Source organism: Gossypium hirsutum, chromosome A07 (assembly GCF_007990345.1).
Source record: "Gossypium hirsutum isolate 1008001.06 chromosome A07, Gossypium_hirsutum_v2.1, whole genome shotgun sequence".
NCBI lineage: Eukaryota > Viridiplantae > Streptophyta > Magnoliopsida > Malvales > Malvaceae > Gossypium > Gossypium hirsutum.
In genome coordinates, this window is record NC_053430.1 from 34,905,014 (window position 1) to 34,922,729 (window position 17,716).

The 17,716-nt window shown below is 33.5% G+C and overlaps 1 protein-coding gene across 1 annotated transcript; it reads right to left on the reverse strand.

Annotated features, from left to right (window-relative positions):
• Nucleotides 1-11,657: 11,657 nt before the first annotated feature.
• LOC107952911 (blue copper protein) lies at nt 11,658-12,913 on the reverse strand. Its single transcript, XM_016888115.2, has 2 exons — nt 12,545-12,913; nt 11,658-12,444 (listed from the first exon to the last, which is right to left on the reverse strand). The coding sequence occupies exons 1-2, from the start codon at nt 12,783-12,785 to the stop codon at nt 11,990-11,992; spliced, it is 696 nt and encodes a 231-aa protein (XP_016743604.1). The 5' UTR covers nt 12,786-12,913; the 3' UTR covers nt 11,658-11,989.
• Between the last annotated feature and the right edge of the window lie 4,803 nt (nt 12,914-17,716).

Sequence of the window (17,716 nt, forward strand, 5' to 3'; positions counted from 1 at the left end):
ACCGCTTTGGCTACAGGTTCAAACGTTCCATAATGGCCTGAATCCTTCGACTCGGCAAATGGTTGACGCAGCTACTGGCGGAACCATCAATAATAAAACACCTGAAGATGCTTATGAGTTTATAGAGGAGATGTCGCTAATAACTATCACTGGCAAGTCATGAGGACAAAGCCAACAAAAACAGCTAGTGTTTATAACGTCGATTCGGTCACCATGCTCTCCAATCAGGTAGAACTCTTGAATAAGAAAATTGATGGTTTTCTTAGTTTTTCACAGGTTCACCCAGTAATGCAGTGTGAAACAAGTGGAGGTGGATCAAGCAATTCGAAAGACCAACCTTATGGCCACAACATGGATAATGAGCAGTTAAATTACATGGGTAATAATCCTCGATCTCAAAACAATCTATATAGTAACACTTATAATGCAGGTTGGAGGAACCACCCAAATTTCTCATGGGGAGGTCAAAGAAATCAGAGACCACCTCTAGGTTACCAACAACCACCCTACCAACAAGAGAAGAAGTCGAACCTTGAAGAGATGCTGTCTAAATTTATCTCGGTGCCAGAAACCCATTTCCAAAACACCAAGGCAGCACTTAAAAATTAACAAGCATCGATCCAATGGCTCAAAACTCAAATAGGTCAGCTATCCAAACTAATCTCCAAACAACCACAATGTAGCTTGCCAAGTAATACTGAACCCAACCTAAGGGAACAGCTCAACGCAATTAATATTCAAGATGACGAATGAGTCGTTGAGCCTGAGCCAGAACCAAGATAAGAAATTGTGGCGGGCAGAGGTCAAGGTGAGGTAGGTTATAATAAAAACAAATTAGTGAATGTCGAATATAAACCTCATGTGCCATTCCCCAACGCGACAAGGAAAGACCGCTCAGATGAACAATTTGGTAAATTCCTTAAACTCTTAAAAAAATTACATATTAACTTACCGTTTATTGAAGCCCTATCACAGATGCCAAACGCAATGAAATTTTTAAAGAAGCTTTTAGCAAATAAACAGAAGTTTGACGAGGTGTTGCATGTGGAGCTAAACGCAGTTTGCTCAGCTATTCTACAGAATAAACTACCCAACAAACTAAAAGATCCAGGAAGTTTTATTATTCCTTGCTTAATTGGTAGTTTAGATGTTAATAATGCATTAGCTGATTTAGGGGCTAGTATTAACGTCACGCCCTACAAAATGTTTAAACAATTAAGTCTTGGGAAACCCAAACAGACTAGGATGAGCATTCAATTAGCAGATAAAACTATAAGATTTCCTAGGGGTATTATTGAAGATGTGCTAGTTAAAATTGATAAATTTATATTTCCCGTTGACTTCATTGTTCTAGACATAGAGGAGGACAGCAACACTCCTTTGATTTTAGGACGGCCTTTTTTAGCAACTGCTAAAACTATTATTGATGTTGGCATAGGTGAACTCACACTCCGTGTGGGAGACGAAACAATCACTCTTCAAGCTCGCAATTCTGGCAACACGTCGGAAATTGAAGGTGATCGTCTAAACAATTCTACTAAAACTGACAATCTGGTACAACCTACTTTGCAGGAAATGAATCTGAAGGAAGCACATGAGTCATTCTCAAGTAGTAGTAGAGGACCTGTTCATGAAGATCGAAGGCTAAAAATGGAGGAACTAGATGAATGGCGGACGCATAAACCCAGAATACATGATAAACTAAACTTACGCCAGAACGAGCTCAACACCTTTCCACATCAACTTAAGGTTGGAGATAAAGTCTTATTAGATGCCACAGATCATCACATTGTCACTATCATACCGAATGAAGAAATCCCTTTTACGGTACTTAGCATTTTCTCATTTGGTATAGTCGAGGTAAGTCATCCCAAGTTCGGCACTTTTAAGGTAAACAACACCCATTTGAAACCTTATTTTAATGAGAATGATAGCAAGAATGAGGAGTATAAACTCCTCGAACCACCATGACCATTCAAAGGAAAGGTAAGTCGAGTTTAGACTATAAATAAGCACTTCTCGGGAGGCAACCCGAGCACTAACAATATTAATTTCTTTTAATTTTAGTATTTAACACCTAACTTACTAACAGAGATCTTGAATACAGGTTTTTCCACACAGACACGACCAAGTACATGGGCGTGCTTAGGGTTGTGTGAAAACAGGGCAAAGATTTCCCCAACTCGGGCTACGATAAATCGCCATGGCCGTGCGACATGGCCGTGGGCGAACCTGTTAAAACAACACAGGCGTTCGACATGCCCGTGTCTAGAACCCGTGGTTGAATCTATCAAATCAACACGGGCGTGCAACAGGCCCGTGTCTAGCACCCGTGGTCGAACCTGTTAAACTAACACGGGCGTGGGCATACATACACGGGCGTGAGAGAAGCAAACAAAGCTAGGCACGGTCGTGCGACACGGCCTTGTGCACCCATATGCCCAAGGAACACGGGCGTAGACTAACTGTTCAGACGCGCCCAAATTCAAAATTTGCGAGTCACACGGGCAAAAATTGGGGAACACGGGCGTGTTCCCTAGCCGTGTACCCCAAAATCTATAAATAGGCTGCACTATTCATTGTCTTCTTCACCCAAAAAACCTAACCCTAGCTGCTGCAAGTCCACACGCCCTCCCCGCCACGCCCGTACACCGCTTCCAACTTCATTTCTGACGCTTATTCTTCCATTTTTTAGCGTTTGTTCACTCTTTTCCCTTTAACTCCACTCATTTTTAATGCTATAATCTTCATGTATCTCACACTATGCTATCATTCAAGTTTCATTTCTTTTAAATTAGTTATCATTCATTCCACATGACATATTTTTATGAACCTCTCATGCCTTTTCACCTATTCTAAATCAATATTCATAGTTTTCAATTGATTTTTGTTATTTACCATTACAACACATGCCATGTGCTAAATTTATACTCTTTATATTTTCTTTAAATTCTTTGTTATTTTTACTCATATCACCATGCTAGTGCCACAAAAGTATGCCATTAAGCTTATTGCTTTAATTAGTTTTAGTAGTTGTGGCTGATTTTATGATTTTTATTTAAAATTTATCTTTGTTTTACTTTGACCACTCATCAAGACCACTTGATGATTCTAATTGCAGGTACCATGTTATCTTCACGTGGTAAAAAGGTCGTTGTCCCTGCTTCAAAGAAAAGGAATGGAGCATCATCTTCCTTAGGTCTACCGCAAAAGTTCGTTACCCTTTCATGAGGTTCCCCATCGGGCCCCAAGAAGAACTATTCCAAATACTCCGGGCCTGACCTTTAATTGCGAGCCGCTGCATCGACTGGGCTGCGGTAGAACAAGTTCAGTTGGCTAATGCGATTCGGGCCCTCCTAACCACCGACCCTTGAAAGCTGTTCTTTGAGATCATCGAACCAACATACTTCGAGATCACGATGGAACTATGCTCAACGTTCCATCTTCATACCGTAATGACGAACTACGATGATCCTTAAAAGGTCTAATTTTACCTAGGTAGATTAGTCCGGCAGCTCAGCGTCTCAGAATTCGGTACTGCACTGGGCTTATATACGGAGGCGTTCAAGGAGGAGAATGACTTAGATACTCTCAACCGCCATATCCATCGTTCTCTTTCACGGTGTTGGGACTCACTAGTACCAGGTGGGGCCACCTACAATCCTAGTCGCTTCAAGGCATCGGCTCTCCCTCTATCTCTGAGGTACCTTCACACCATTTTGGCTCACACGGTTATAGGAAGGCGAGAGAGCACTGGCGTCGTCAACACTCACGACGCCTACTTTCTATGGTGTATGTTGCACGGGCACGTCATCAACCTTGCATATTTCATTGCCCTCGCCATTCAACACCAGACGGAGTGGCATAGGAAGGGGGTCATCTCCATTGGCCCCTATGTTACTCGGTTGGCTCGACACTTCGGGCTCCTCAGCACCGCGGCACAAGAATCATCCTTAACCCTCATTGGCCAGATGTCTCCACAAGGCATTTCGAGCATGCTTAGCATGAGGATGATCGAAAAGCGTCGAAGAACCTACCCTCCTCAATATCGTCTCACCCAATCTACCACGGAGGAGGCCTCCGAGGATATTCCTGATGATGTCCCTCCACCGCACGAAGACCCACCGTCTCAGCCACCACCACCCTCTCGTTTAGTTCATGCGGCGGCTTCATATACTGATATTTCTGAGTACCTCACTCGATTCGAGCAGCAGTTTTTTCAACAATTTGACAACATTGATGCTACTCTATAGCAGATTTGTCAGCACCTCCACATCTCATTGCTAGTCCCACCTCGCAAACCATCCAGCGATGACGATGTTTAAAAACATTTATTTATTATTTTATATTTTTAATTTTTATTAAAACTTATTTTTTTATTATTTTTATTAGATTTTAGAATTTTATTTTATATTTATCAATATCGGTTATTTCATTCAGAGTAATTATTCTTATTTATACCCCCTAAAAAGTTCCTGATTCTGTCACAGTTATATAGAGCTCCTAAGCTCATCATCACATAGGAACTAAAAACTCCATCGGGAATGGTTCTCCACAACTGCCATGTCCTGCTCACCCACGACCATAGCTACCACTAGATATAAAATTCTTTTGGTGCAGGACCTATGGACTAATGAACCTCTACCACCGCCGGAGTATCTTCCTCCACCCTCACGCCAATTATTCTCCGAAACTCCAGTTCAAGGAAACTCGTTCATCACTCAGGAAGTTTCACTTCTCTCCCTATCTTATTTTTATATTCTTATATCTATCTTTGTACATTGAGGGCAATGTACATCTTAAGTGTGGGGGGGTATTCATTTCACTATCAGAAAAATCCCTGAATGACTGCCTTGTTCTCTTGAAAAGCTCTCATATCATATTTAGGATAAATTTTGATTTATTTATGATTTTGATTAATATATCCTGAATTAAAACATAGGTATTTATGCATTGATTGTTTAAACTTTAAGACATTAGAGAATTAAGCATGATAAGTTGATTTTTAAGAATTTAGAATTTTAGGTTGTTTTCCCCAAAGTTAAGGTATTACTTTGAGTTGGAATTCACAAGTTTTAAACATCAAAAAGCCATAAATTTTGTGAGATTTTTGAGCCTTTTGAGCATCTATTAATTTTTTCATGCTCACTTTTATTATTGCTTTGAGTGCGTCAGTATTGAACTGTTATTCTAGAACCTACTTGATTATGCATGTCAAGACCACACCATTTGATTTGATATGTCAAAATGATTAAGGCACTTAGGATTAACCCATTCATGCCATGAAAAGCCTACCTCCACGATTAACCCTTAGTGAACCCCCTTGAGCCTAACAAGCCATTTCTTGTATTACCCTTAATATTAACCCTTAACCCATTATTATTGAAATCCCCTAAATTAATTTGATCCCTATTTTTGTCAAGATTTGAATTGAAATAGTTGCTCAGTTATGTCTTGTTTTTAATAGTTAGTCTATGTTATTTAACTTGTTCTTAAAAAAAACTGTGGATACACATTAGTAGTAATTTTTTGTTTTTAAGCTTAAGTATTTAAATTCCATATTCTTAGAAGAAGCTCTGCTATATGCAAGTGATGATTAAATCTTTTTCTAGTTAAGTGATTTTTCAGTTCAATCTCGATTCTAACCGTTTCTTTCAGGTTGTGACCACACCTCCTAACCAGAGCCACGTTACAACCCTCAAAGACCTTTTGATTGATGTATCATCTTAATTTATAATGGTGGAGATTTGATTTTCATGCAAGCCTATGGTAATGACTTTTCATTATTGACTATTGAGTGCTTCATTTATTATCCTTAAACACCTCGAGTGATTTAAGTGAATCTTTAGTAAGGATGTGAAACTCTGTGACATTTTGAATCCAAGGTAATTATTTAGACAAGGGGATTCTCAACTTGGAATGATTGAAACTTTGATATTATTTCAGTTGAATTTTCAATGTATGATTACCTATGGATTATTTTAAGATATTATCGATAGGAATTATAAGTTAAGAAGGATTTATTTTGATTATGAATTGAGAATTTTGCTTGAGGACAAGCAAATGCTTAAGTGTGGGGGTATTTGATAAATCGTAATTTATACATATTTTTACCCCATGCTTAACACGTTTTATGGATGATTTTCCCTTAGAATTGGTGAATTCGATGCTACTAATGCCTTAATTTCATGTTTTATACTTAAGAAAGCATAGGAGAGCGAAAGGAACGAGAAACGGGCCAAAAATGGAGAAAATGGGCCAAAGTACGAATTCAACACGGCCTGGACCTCCTCACACGGGCAGACCACACGGTCATGTCAATTTGGCAGAATCGAAGCACGACTTACACGGGTGGACCACACGGCCGTGCCTATTTAACAAACTCGAGCACAGCCTGAAGTAATCGCACATAGGCGTGTCCCTGCCGAGCCCAAGTTAGGCCAATTCGAAAAAGGCTAATTTCGAGGGTTCTTAGGCATTCCAAAGCCTATAAATACACCCTAGAGGAGGAAGAAAAGGGGAGGCACAGAGGAGGAGGAATGAATTACTCAAAGAAAGCCGATTGTTCCATCTTAGAAGCCAGATTCATCATCAAGACTGAAGATCTCCCCTCAATTTCCCTTCAGGATTTTTGGATTTTCTTTATGTTTTGTATTCAATATTCTTTCCTTTTTAGTTATGAGCTAAATCCCCTAAATACCTAAGGGGAATGAAACCTAAGACGAATCTTGTTATTATTTTCTGAATTGTATGATAAATATTTAACTTGTTCTTAATTATGTGTTCTTAATTCTTGTTTTGATATCCTAGGATACTGTTTCAAGATAAGCTCTTATTCAGAGGAGGAATAGACCCTGTCTAAGAGTACATTTGTCATAATTAAGCGGAGTTGATTGCGCGCCTAGAGATAGGGTGACAAGATTTTACCGGATTAGGGTGAAACCTAATAGGGGGATCCATAGATCGAGTTAATGCAACCCTAGAGTGTTAATTAGAGAAAAGTCTCAATTATTCAATCTAGGGATTAGACGTTATTAGTCTTGAATAGGGATAATAACATAATTTAGGGATCTCTATGGAACAAGTTAAATGAATAAATCATCCGATTCGGAGCCAAAATAACAAGTAAAGTCTAGGTGGATTTTTCCTTAGGTGTTGTCTTAATTCAGTCGTTTTCCAAAAGTAAACTCCCAATTCTACTTTCTGTGAATTCTTAGTTTAGATAATTAGTTAGTTAAAACAAAACCCCCTTATTTTTAGGCTAGATAATAAAAAGGCAGTCATTACTAGTACTTTTAGTTCCTTTAGGCTTGACAATCCGGTCTTGCTAAAACTATACTACTGTTCGATAGGTACACTTGCCTACATCGTGATAATAGTTAGTTTCAAGAATGATTCATTATAAATATTTAAAACCTGTCACACGAAAATCGCGATCAGTCATCATAGGTACTTTTATAGTTAATTCTATTAAGTACTTTTCTTTGATAGATATTGGATCTACCCATTCGTATGTTTCTTATTTAATGGCTGATAAACTGGGTGTTGGGGTAGAGGAAAGTGACCTTTAGGACATTCTGTTATTTTGAATAAAATATATAAAAGATGTTTGTTGGAAGTTTAGGGGGAAGTGTTTCCGGTAGATCTGATGGAGTTATCCTTCGGGAATTTGATTTAATTCTGGGTATGGACTAGTTGGCGAAACACCAAGTTAATTTAGACTATGCTTCCTATAGTGTCACTCTAAAGACATCTGTTGGTAAAGAGATTCGATGGTAAGGAGATTACAATAGCAGGTGGACGTAAACCTCTTTTTAAATTCTTTCAATTGAATTCTCCTACTCTACTCATTCTATAATTTAGTCTTTGTACTATAATTAACAATCGATCTAATTTAATTTCACATAATAATTTTACCCTATACTTTTGTTCTCAATACGTGATCATCTTATTCAAATTTGCAATTCACTCTATTTAATAAACTTGACCCTAAAACCAGATTTTTCGTGACCTTTTAAATTTGATTTGTTACCACATTATCTTAAGACTTCAAACTTCGAAGCAAAGTTAAAGATGGGAGGCATGCTTGAAGGCATTACCCTAGATTTCGTTAGTTTGACCAAGGAATCATAATCTGGCCTCAGTTTTTACAGTTCTTGAACTCAATTTATTGTTTAAGGGCTCGTTGACATTAGATTAGCAGCATTACATGTTTTAATTACCACACTTAATATGTTTTAGCTTAGATCATTGTTGTAATTGTTTGTTTGAGTTACTTTGGCAATAAATGTGGCACCTTTCATCTGAATCCTCTGATGGGGTCAAGTGTAGAGTGTTACATGATATGAATATTTACTTAAGCTTTGCCTTCAAGGTGAGTATGATATGGATATTTACTTAAGCTTCACCTTCAAGGCGAGCATGATATAGGTATTTACTTAAGCTTTGTCTTCAAGGCAAACATGATATGGATATTTACTTAGATTTCAAGGCACATTGGAACTTCTCCGATACTTAGCATCTCTACTTTATTTTCTAAAAAAAACTGTGCTTCCTAAAGCACTTAAAATGGGCTACATGCCTCACCGAGCACTCAACCTTCAAAAGCTTATTGTGCATAAAATAGGGTCAGCAAAACTCGATTTGGCTCAAAAAATTTAATTTTTTTTAATTTCAAAATAATCAATTCATTTTTTAAATTCAATTCGAATAAGTAGTTTGGTTTTTTTAATTCGAGTTGAGTTCAAATTTACAACTCAAATAACAAATTGAAAAAGTGTCAATTGTTCCTTCTCAAAAAAAATTAAAAAAAAACGATAAAATATCTTCTAAAATTCAAAGTGTTTATAAAATACTTTTTGTCCAAAATCTTATAAATATATATTCAAAAAATAAAAATTTATATTAAATATATATAAATATTAAATATATTTTTAAAAATTAAAAGGATGATAAATTTGAAGCCCTTGAATAAGTAAATTGTCAAATCAAGCTCATCATACTATTTATCATTTTTTTCTCTCATTTTGTTTTAAAATGATTTTCAAATATATATGGTATTCTCATTTTTATTAACTCGAAATTTAGTCATATTGTCAATAAGATTTTAATATGGTCTTTTAATTTTTTTAATTTAACTCGAATAAATTTATTCAATTCAAATGAACTTGAATTTATTCACTTGACTCAATTTAAAAAAAAATATCTCAAATCAAGTTAGAAAGATAAAATAAGACTCGCCAACTCAACTAACTCAAAATATTTTCATTTAATTCGATTGAACGCTCACCACTAGCGTCAAATATGATATAATCTTTCTAGACATATCCTATCTTCTTGGCCACTTAAACTTTCACAGACGAAAGCCTTTCTAGGCATATTTAACTTTTTGAAAAAAAGAAGAAGAAGCATTTTTAGGAATACCAAACGCATTTATACTTTACCTTTATGATTTTGCGCATTCAGACTTTAGATGTTGCGCTTTACCTTTAAAGTCCCACATGAGCTTCACAAGAGTAATTGATTGACAAACAAATTGTGTAAAAATATCCACCATTTTTGTGAGAATAAATATTAACACATCTTCCTAAATCAAATTGACCTCGCCTAAAATGCAAAGACCTCACAAATACTTTTCATCTCAAGCAAGGTTGATTTATAATTAATGTCTAAAAATATGATAATTTATGTCCCCAAGTTTTATAAAGGTTTTTTTTAGCTTGATTTATATAATTTAGAAATTTTCATTAAAATTGGTAAATTTTTAGTTTGATTTGATAAACTAATATAAATTAGTATCCAAATATTAATTTGGTAAAAATATATTTGGTAATATTTTTAGTTTAATTTGGTAAACTAATATAAAGTAGTATCTATATATTAATTTGGTAAGAAAATAATGTTAAATAATTGTCGTATCTAAATAAAAGTAATATTTAAATATTAATTTGACAAAAGATAAACTTAAATAATTGCGATATCTACCACAAATTGAACATTTAACCAATTTTGCTTTTATAAATGTTAATTTAGATGATCAAGACTAGCTCAAATTTAAAACACCTTGTTCAATGGGTCGATACTACTTTTAAAATGTCTACTTTATATAAATATCCTGGCCCCCTTATAAATATTCCTAGCTTTTGCCCTACCTATAGCCACCTTACACTACAATAAGGTATAATTATATAGCTTCCACCAAAAACCCTCTTTATATACACTCTCAAGGGCATAGAAAAAGGTTCCTTCTTCCTCCTCTAATCAAGCTCCCATGGAGCTTTCCATAACATTTTCTCCCTTAATCCTATCACTTAGGACTCTTCATCTGTCCACATTCTAGACTGATTGAATCATTCCCAAGCTCCAAACTCAATACTTGTATCAATGAATAGCTTTAAAAAATGCGCTAATTTGTTGCATACGAGATTAAACCAATATATTGCTTCAATTGTCTATACAAGTTACCGAAGAAAATGTTGTGATGGAGGAAGGGAGTGATGGTTCACCTAGTTAAGGTATAGAGTCAACAGTGTAAGGAAGAGAAGGAGAGGGATATTCTTTAAGGAGAAGAAGGAAAGTAAGAGGAAGAGGGAGGAGCAAGTGATGAAGATGATGGGAGAGTAGGAGGAAGATCCCCTATTAAGTATGACTTTTATTTCAATCAAATTTGAGAAATAATCTTCTAGTTAAACTTTATTTATTTGTTTCAATCAAACTTTGATTAGTCTAGATTATTTTATTATTATTTGGCCTATTAATTTAGCATATAAATAGTATCTTTTACAACCTTAGTAAATACACTCATTAGAGATTAGAACTCATAACACATTTAGAAAAATTTTTGTTTACGTTTTGAGGGTTTTTTGTTTTCTGGTTTTCGATGTTTAATTTTTATCTCTATCTTTTGTACTGTTCGTTCTTTTGCCATTATAGTAAATTGTGATTTTTTATCCTCTTTCGAGGGGTTTTTCCATGTTAAATTTGTGTGTTCAATTTCTCAATTTCTTCTGCTATTTTTACTTGTTCCTTGCTTAATTGAGTCGATCCCCAACATCTCCTACTCTCTCGTCCACTCAAGTTTATATAGTGGGCTGCCCCTTATTTTGCAGTGCCTGGTGGTAGTTTGTACCATATCTAACATGGTTGTGCAAGATAACTAGGTGTCATTGTCGTTACAAGTCAATTGTCGCCATGGTATGTGCTTTGTGGTGTTACCTATGTGGCAGATTGTCTTGCTCTGTCACCTTTGTCTTAGACTATAAAGGCAACAAATTTGCCCAGATGGTTCTCTGAATGGTGCATCTTGAAGGGTGAGTTGCAGAGGGTAGATTACGGATAGTCCACAAGCCATTTCACCGAGGTTTCTGCAGTGGGCCACATGCATACCGTTTGATGGTCTCAAATTTTTTTGTAAGATATTTCAAATTTTCTTAAAAAAACTAATTAGAATCTCACACAAATTAGCCGACAATGTGAATAAGAATTAAATGAAAAAAAAAGACAAAAAAAGAAGAAGATAAAGTTGTGACGAGCATTTACCCGTAAATAGGCTTCTAAACAGAATTGCATACGGTTGAATCTCTCCATTTTTTTTTCAATCTAATTATAAAATTTTAGTATATAGAAAATAATAAATTAAAATTACCAAATAAATGTACTTAAATAAATAATTTTTTATTTAGATTTGTTCCAATTCATAAATACCTTTGAACAAGCTATGATGATCGAATTTCAACTTATCAACACTGCCTAATGCGAGATTATGTGATATATTTCTTTCTAAATGTGAATTGTATTCTCAACGGTTGTCTTCTGGAAATGAAAAGTAAACATTTAATCAACGGTATATGATATGATTCATTGCTGTTTGAACTGTATCAATAAAAAAAGTACTAAAACGTAATAGAACTGATGCCTTCCGTTGGATAACCAGACTAAAACACCTTGAAGATTCTAAAATGCCACTCTTCTCCCTACCCTACCCTTCACTCTACCACATCATAGTCATCAACGAACTTGTAACACCAAAGAGAAGTAAACATAGCATCACTCCTGTGTTCGCACCGCCGACCGCGGCTTTGTTATTCAACGACGGTGACTCGCCGTTAATCGTGACCGGCGGAGACTGAGCTGGGTCACTCGGAGCCTCGACGTAGGAAGGAGGCGGAGGCTGGTTGAGGCTGGGAGGCAACCCATTGCCGTGCCGAACGAGGATCTTGAATGCCATGCCACGCTGACATTGGACACCATCGCCAGCGTCGGAGAAGTAGTAGTTTGCGCCCTCAATAGTCAACGGCACTTCAATGGTCAAGGATTGATCAAAGTCTGTGTTCCCGCCGTTGTATTGGAAGGTATCGGTGTCTGAAGCATCGTCCGTAGTACAATTACGATAAGTCGTTTCATTGTACGTCTGGATCACCGTCTGATTTGTGGTGGTCCTAAATACTATAAACAATTAATGAGAAAAAAGGAAAAGGAAAAGTCAAAAATGGCGAATGGAATAAATAATGGATGCTAAAGAATTATTAAAGCTTTTGGATCTTACTGAGATAGTCGCCGAGACTGAAAGTCTGATTAGCAGCCCAGGACGTGTAATTGGTGGCGGATGTGTTAGTTTTAGAATGAAAGAACCAGCCAGCATCACCGCCAACGGTGTGGTTGGTGTAACCGGTTGCGACGGTAGCGGTGGTGATGAGGAGGCCTAGCAGCGCTAGAATGAGTTTGGTGTTGGAACCCATGAGTGCCGCTGAATGTGAATGTGGGCGTCTGATCTGATCATTAATCATAGCTCGAGCGGCGGGTTTTTCAAAGGTATTAATAAAATTGGTAGTTAACGATAGTGGAAGGAACGTGGTAAGCCACGTGAAAGAGGCTGGGTATATGAGCCTATAACTTTACTTTGTCGTTGTTCGTTTTCCTATACTATTTTTTCTCCTTGAAGGGTTTTATACTAGGTTAAATTCTGCTATTAGTCCATATACTTTGAAAACGTTATAGATTTAATCATTTTACTTTAATTTGATCAATTTTAGTTTCTATACTTTTTGAATTGATCAATTTTAGTGCTAACCCTAAATAATAATATTTAAATCCATTTGGTTAAATCCAATTACTAGTCATATACTATCCTTTTGGTTAAATCATTTTTAAGTCTTATACTTTTCGAATTTTTAAATTTTAGTATTAACACAATAATTATATGATAATATCTTTGTTGGATCAGATTTTGAAAATAACATAACTTAACTTAAGAAACTTAACCATTACTATTTGGTGAGGATTGAAATTTTAAAATTTGAAAAGTATTAACACTAAAAATAACCAATTTAAAATACATGAACTAAACCCACAACTTTCACAAAATATAAGGACTAATAAAAAATTCTTTATATCATTCCTAAACCTATCATAAGCATAACCAACTAGTTCTTTCGATAGTTATTCTATTTTATTATAACAATTAATTTGTTCATAATCAATTTTTTATTTTTTATGTTTTATTTTTTATAATAGTTTTTTTTATCTATAACAATAACATCAATAAAATATATGATATATTATTTATTAAATCAATTCTCTATAATAATTTCTTCTCTTAAATTTTAGTAAATTTAATTGTATTCCTAAGTAAAATAAAAATAATAAATTTTAGTTAGATATCCAGTAAAATTTTTAATTTTTATATAAAAAATTATTAATCATTTTTTGAAAATAAAAATAATAAAAAACATAACACCCCTTAATAAAATATTCTTAAAAAAATTTTAAACACAAACACTTAAACAATAACATCAAATTTCAAAAATAGATATGTCAAATAAACATACATGAAATTCAATAAATAAATCCAAGACTTATAAATGTCATGCATTTAAAGAAAAATAAGCATCCATAAAATTCAATAAATAAATCTACTACTTATAAATGTGAATGTATCAATAAGTATACATGAATAAACATTAATTCGTTTGCATAAATAATAAATATATAGAAGATAAATATATGGTAAAACCTATGTATATGCAAATTTCATGTTTTTCTCCCTTTTTTTTTTCAAAAAGCAATCAAAATAATGAAGCATGATACCAATTATAAAAATATTTTGAAAATAAAAGCATACGAAAAATAAAGATTAACGCGAGAACACAATGAGTTATAATATATTCATATGAAGAACATGTCAATTGTATTCTTAGAAGCAAACAATGAAATGGAAAAGAAGCATACTTGAAATCAATTTATAAAGAACATTTTATGCAAAATTTCTGAGGATCATATGAATTAGTCCTAATTGCATAAATTTTTACCTAAATTCATGTCTAATGAAATATACCAATTGATACTTAAACAACGATACCAATTGTTAATAAGAAATGTGAACAAGATATGGATTAAGAATCAAAGAATTGCATGCTAAGGATAATTCAATAAGGTCATAAGCAATTCCTATTTCTAGTACTCCCTCTTACTAGATGCATATCCTAATGATTTTCTTCTCTTTTCTAGATAACAATTGTTAATTAATAAAATAAGAAATGTAAAACACAACAATACCTAAAATGTGGATATCAAAAGCTCATCAAAGCTACAATGATATCGATTATGAAGAGCATAAGAATGAGAAATTCATACAAGGCATAACATATAGACAAGCAAGAGAGATTTCACTCAATAAGTAGACTTAGCATCATGCAATTTCACCATGTTCAATAAAGTGAAGATTTTCTAAAGCATAAGACATGACAAAGACATCCATTTAATAACATAGCACGTAATCATATAATGGATATCAATATATTTAATAACATAGCACGTAATCATATAATGGATATCAATATATGTGATGTGAGGGAGAAACTATGACATTTTTGTTGAAGTTAAACTTTAAATAAAAGCATAAAATATATCATGGCAAAGGTATCTAAAGATAACATGACAAATAATAGCAAGATTCCAATGCAAGGGATTCTAAGTCCTAATCTTTAGACTAAATCTAATCTTAACTTCTAAACTTAAGTATAATTCTAAGTTCTTAACTTAAGTTCTAATCCTAGACCAAATTCGAAGACTCCTCCTAAGTTTAATCTAATCCTAAGTCTAGTTTTAAAACTAGTTCTAGAGACTAATTCTAAAACCAATTCTAAGCTTATATGATAATTCTAATCCAAAGTCTAACCTTAAGACTCTAAACGAATTCTAAAACAATAACAAGTACCTTATACACAACTTAAGTAATGGGGTAATCAGAGCTTAAGAAAATATTTCAAAACTTTAATACTTTGTAAAATGGCCATCGAAGGTTCATAACAAGATAAAAGCATTTTTTTATCATTTTGAATAGATTTTAGTGGATAAAGCAAAATTGTTCAAATGATATTATGATCTTAATATCAAGAAATTAAAAAATATACACCTTTAAGTAGGGGTGAGCAAAACTATATTCAACTAAAAAAAATCAAATTTAGAATTAAATGAATCGAGTTATTCGAGTCAAATCGAATTTTTTTCGAATTTCAAGTTTGAATCGAGTTGAGTTTTCGAATTTGAATAACTCGAATAAACCGAATAGAAATTATAATATTTTACATTTTTACCCAAAACCCCCAAACTTTTTTACTTTCCCCCCAAAAATTTTATTCCCCTCCCATCCCCCCTGTCTACCCTTAACTCATTTTCCCGCCAATATTTTTTTGAATATTCCTCCCCCCCCCAAAAAAAAATTACTCCTCCCATTTTCTTTCCTCTCGAAATTTTACTTTTCCTAAATCATCAAAACTTTTTATTTTCCCCCGAAATTTTTACTTCTCACCCTTTACCCCTAAATCAAAAATCAAAATCATCCCAAAAAATCCCTAAACCTAAATAGTAATAATTTTATTTGTATCTACTATTTATAATATTAAATTAAATTTCACATTTTGCACTATTTATATTATTGAATTGTTTAATCATATTGAATCTTTAAATATTTCTGTTAAAATAGAATTATTGATAATGTCATAAATATTCGTGTTAAAATTTTATGTTGGTATCAATTTCACACTTTATCTTTAAGATAATTTTAATAAAAAATTACATTTTTTACATTTAATATATATTTTTTAATTTTAAAATACATAGTGACAAGAATCAAAAGATAATTGAAGTAACTAAGTAAGCAAAGAAGCTAACCCGTAAATAAAAGATTAATAAATCATTTATCAGGGGATTAAAGTTAATAACAAATTTGATTACAGTGGAGAAATTTGACTACGATGGGTGAATGTGGTTACAAGGAGTCAAAGTCATTTTTTAAATTTAACTCAAACAAATATATTTGATTTGATTAGATTCAAATTTCACCTCACTCAACTCAATTCGAGAAAATTTCAAATCGAGTTAGGATGATAAAATAGGATTCGTCAAATTGATTAACTCGAAATTTTTTCATTTGATTCGATTCGATTGAATGCTCACCCCTATCTTTAAGCCTTACATTTTTCTTGAAAGTCCAATGATTTTCAATAAAGATTAATGATTTAAAAAGTATTTTTATTTCACTTTTATTGAAAAATTCAAGCTAAGATAGTATGACTTGACCATTCACCCGTATATGCTCCTAAGAACAAAAAAATGTAATATGAAGATGTCAAAAGTCTTATACAAGTATACCTAAACCCTATACAAAGCATTCTAACATGTATATAATTCTAAAATATGTACAAACAATGTACCATAATAATACAACCATGTTTGAATATAAAAAAATCACTAGGTGACTTATTTTTGTAATCATAAAACATATTAAACCAAAATGCTATGTGATCTAAAAAATTCAGATAAGGTATATATACTTAGTACAAGGCATATTAGGCACATTTCACATATTTCAAACATGTTTGCATACAAATGTACCTATGTACAACCTATATTAACCTAGATCTATCTATTGACAACCAATATACTAAAATCTACACTATATACATGGATCAATCAAAACTTAACTTTTAAACTCTTTGAGAAACTTATTTTTCCTTTGAAAATGACCATTAAATAAGTTAATTTTGAAAAACACAATTTCGATAAACTTGAACTTTTCCAAAAACTTTTAAATAATAAAGCAAAATTATTCAAGTGATCAAATGACTTAATTAACAAGGTAACCTAAAAATCAAATATTGAAAGCTTATTTCCTTGAATTTGGACTCAAATTGGAAAATCATACTAAAACATCATTTCAAATCTCTTTAAGCCATTCAGTGAAATTTTGTAACCTATTTAAAGTGTCCATAAATCATTCAAATCAATATTTGACTATCTTAGGTCAAAGAATCCATAAACTTGCATTTAGAACACTAAAAATGTAACGCCCCAAAATTTAAATTTTTGTTTTTACGAATGTGTGACACAATTGAGTATTTGCTTCAATGGTTAAGTGTTTTGGGTGTGTGTGTGAGGTCCCAAGTTCAAGCTATGACTTGGGTAAATTTTGGTATTTTTATGAATAAAGCCCAATATTTGGTCAATAGGCTTTTATTTAATTGTTGATAAGCTTATATCAGAATGGGCCTATTGGTTTAGTGGTTAAGTAATGTGTTGGCTTGTTGATGGTCCTGTGTTTGAATCCCTACATGAGCAAGGGAGATTATTTTTGCTCTGTTTGGTGGCTGAAAGTTTGAGTTGTATTGGAAATCTGAGTAGTGGAAGTTTGATAGAGTGAATTAAAGGATTTTGGGGT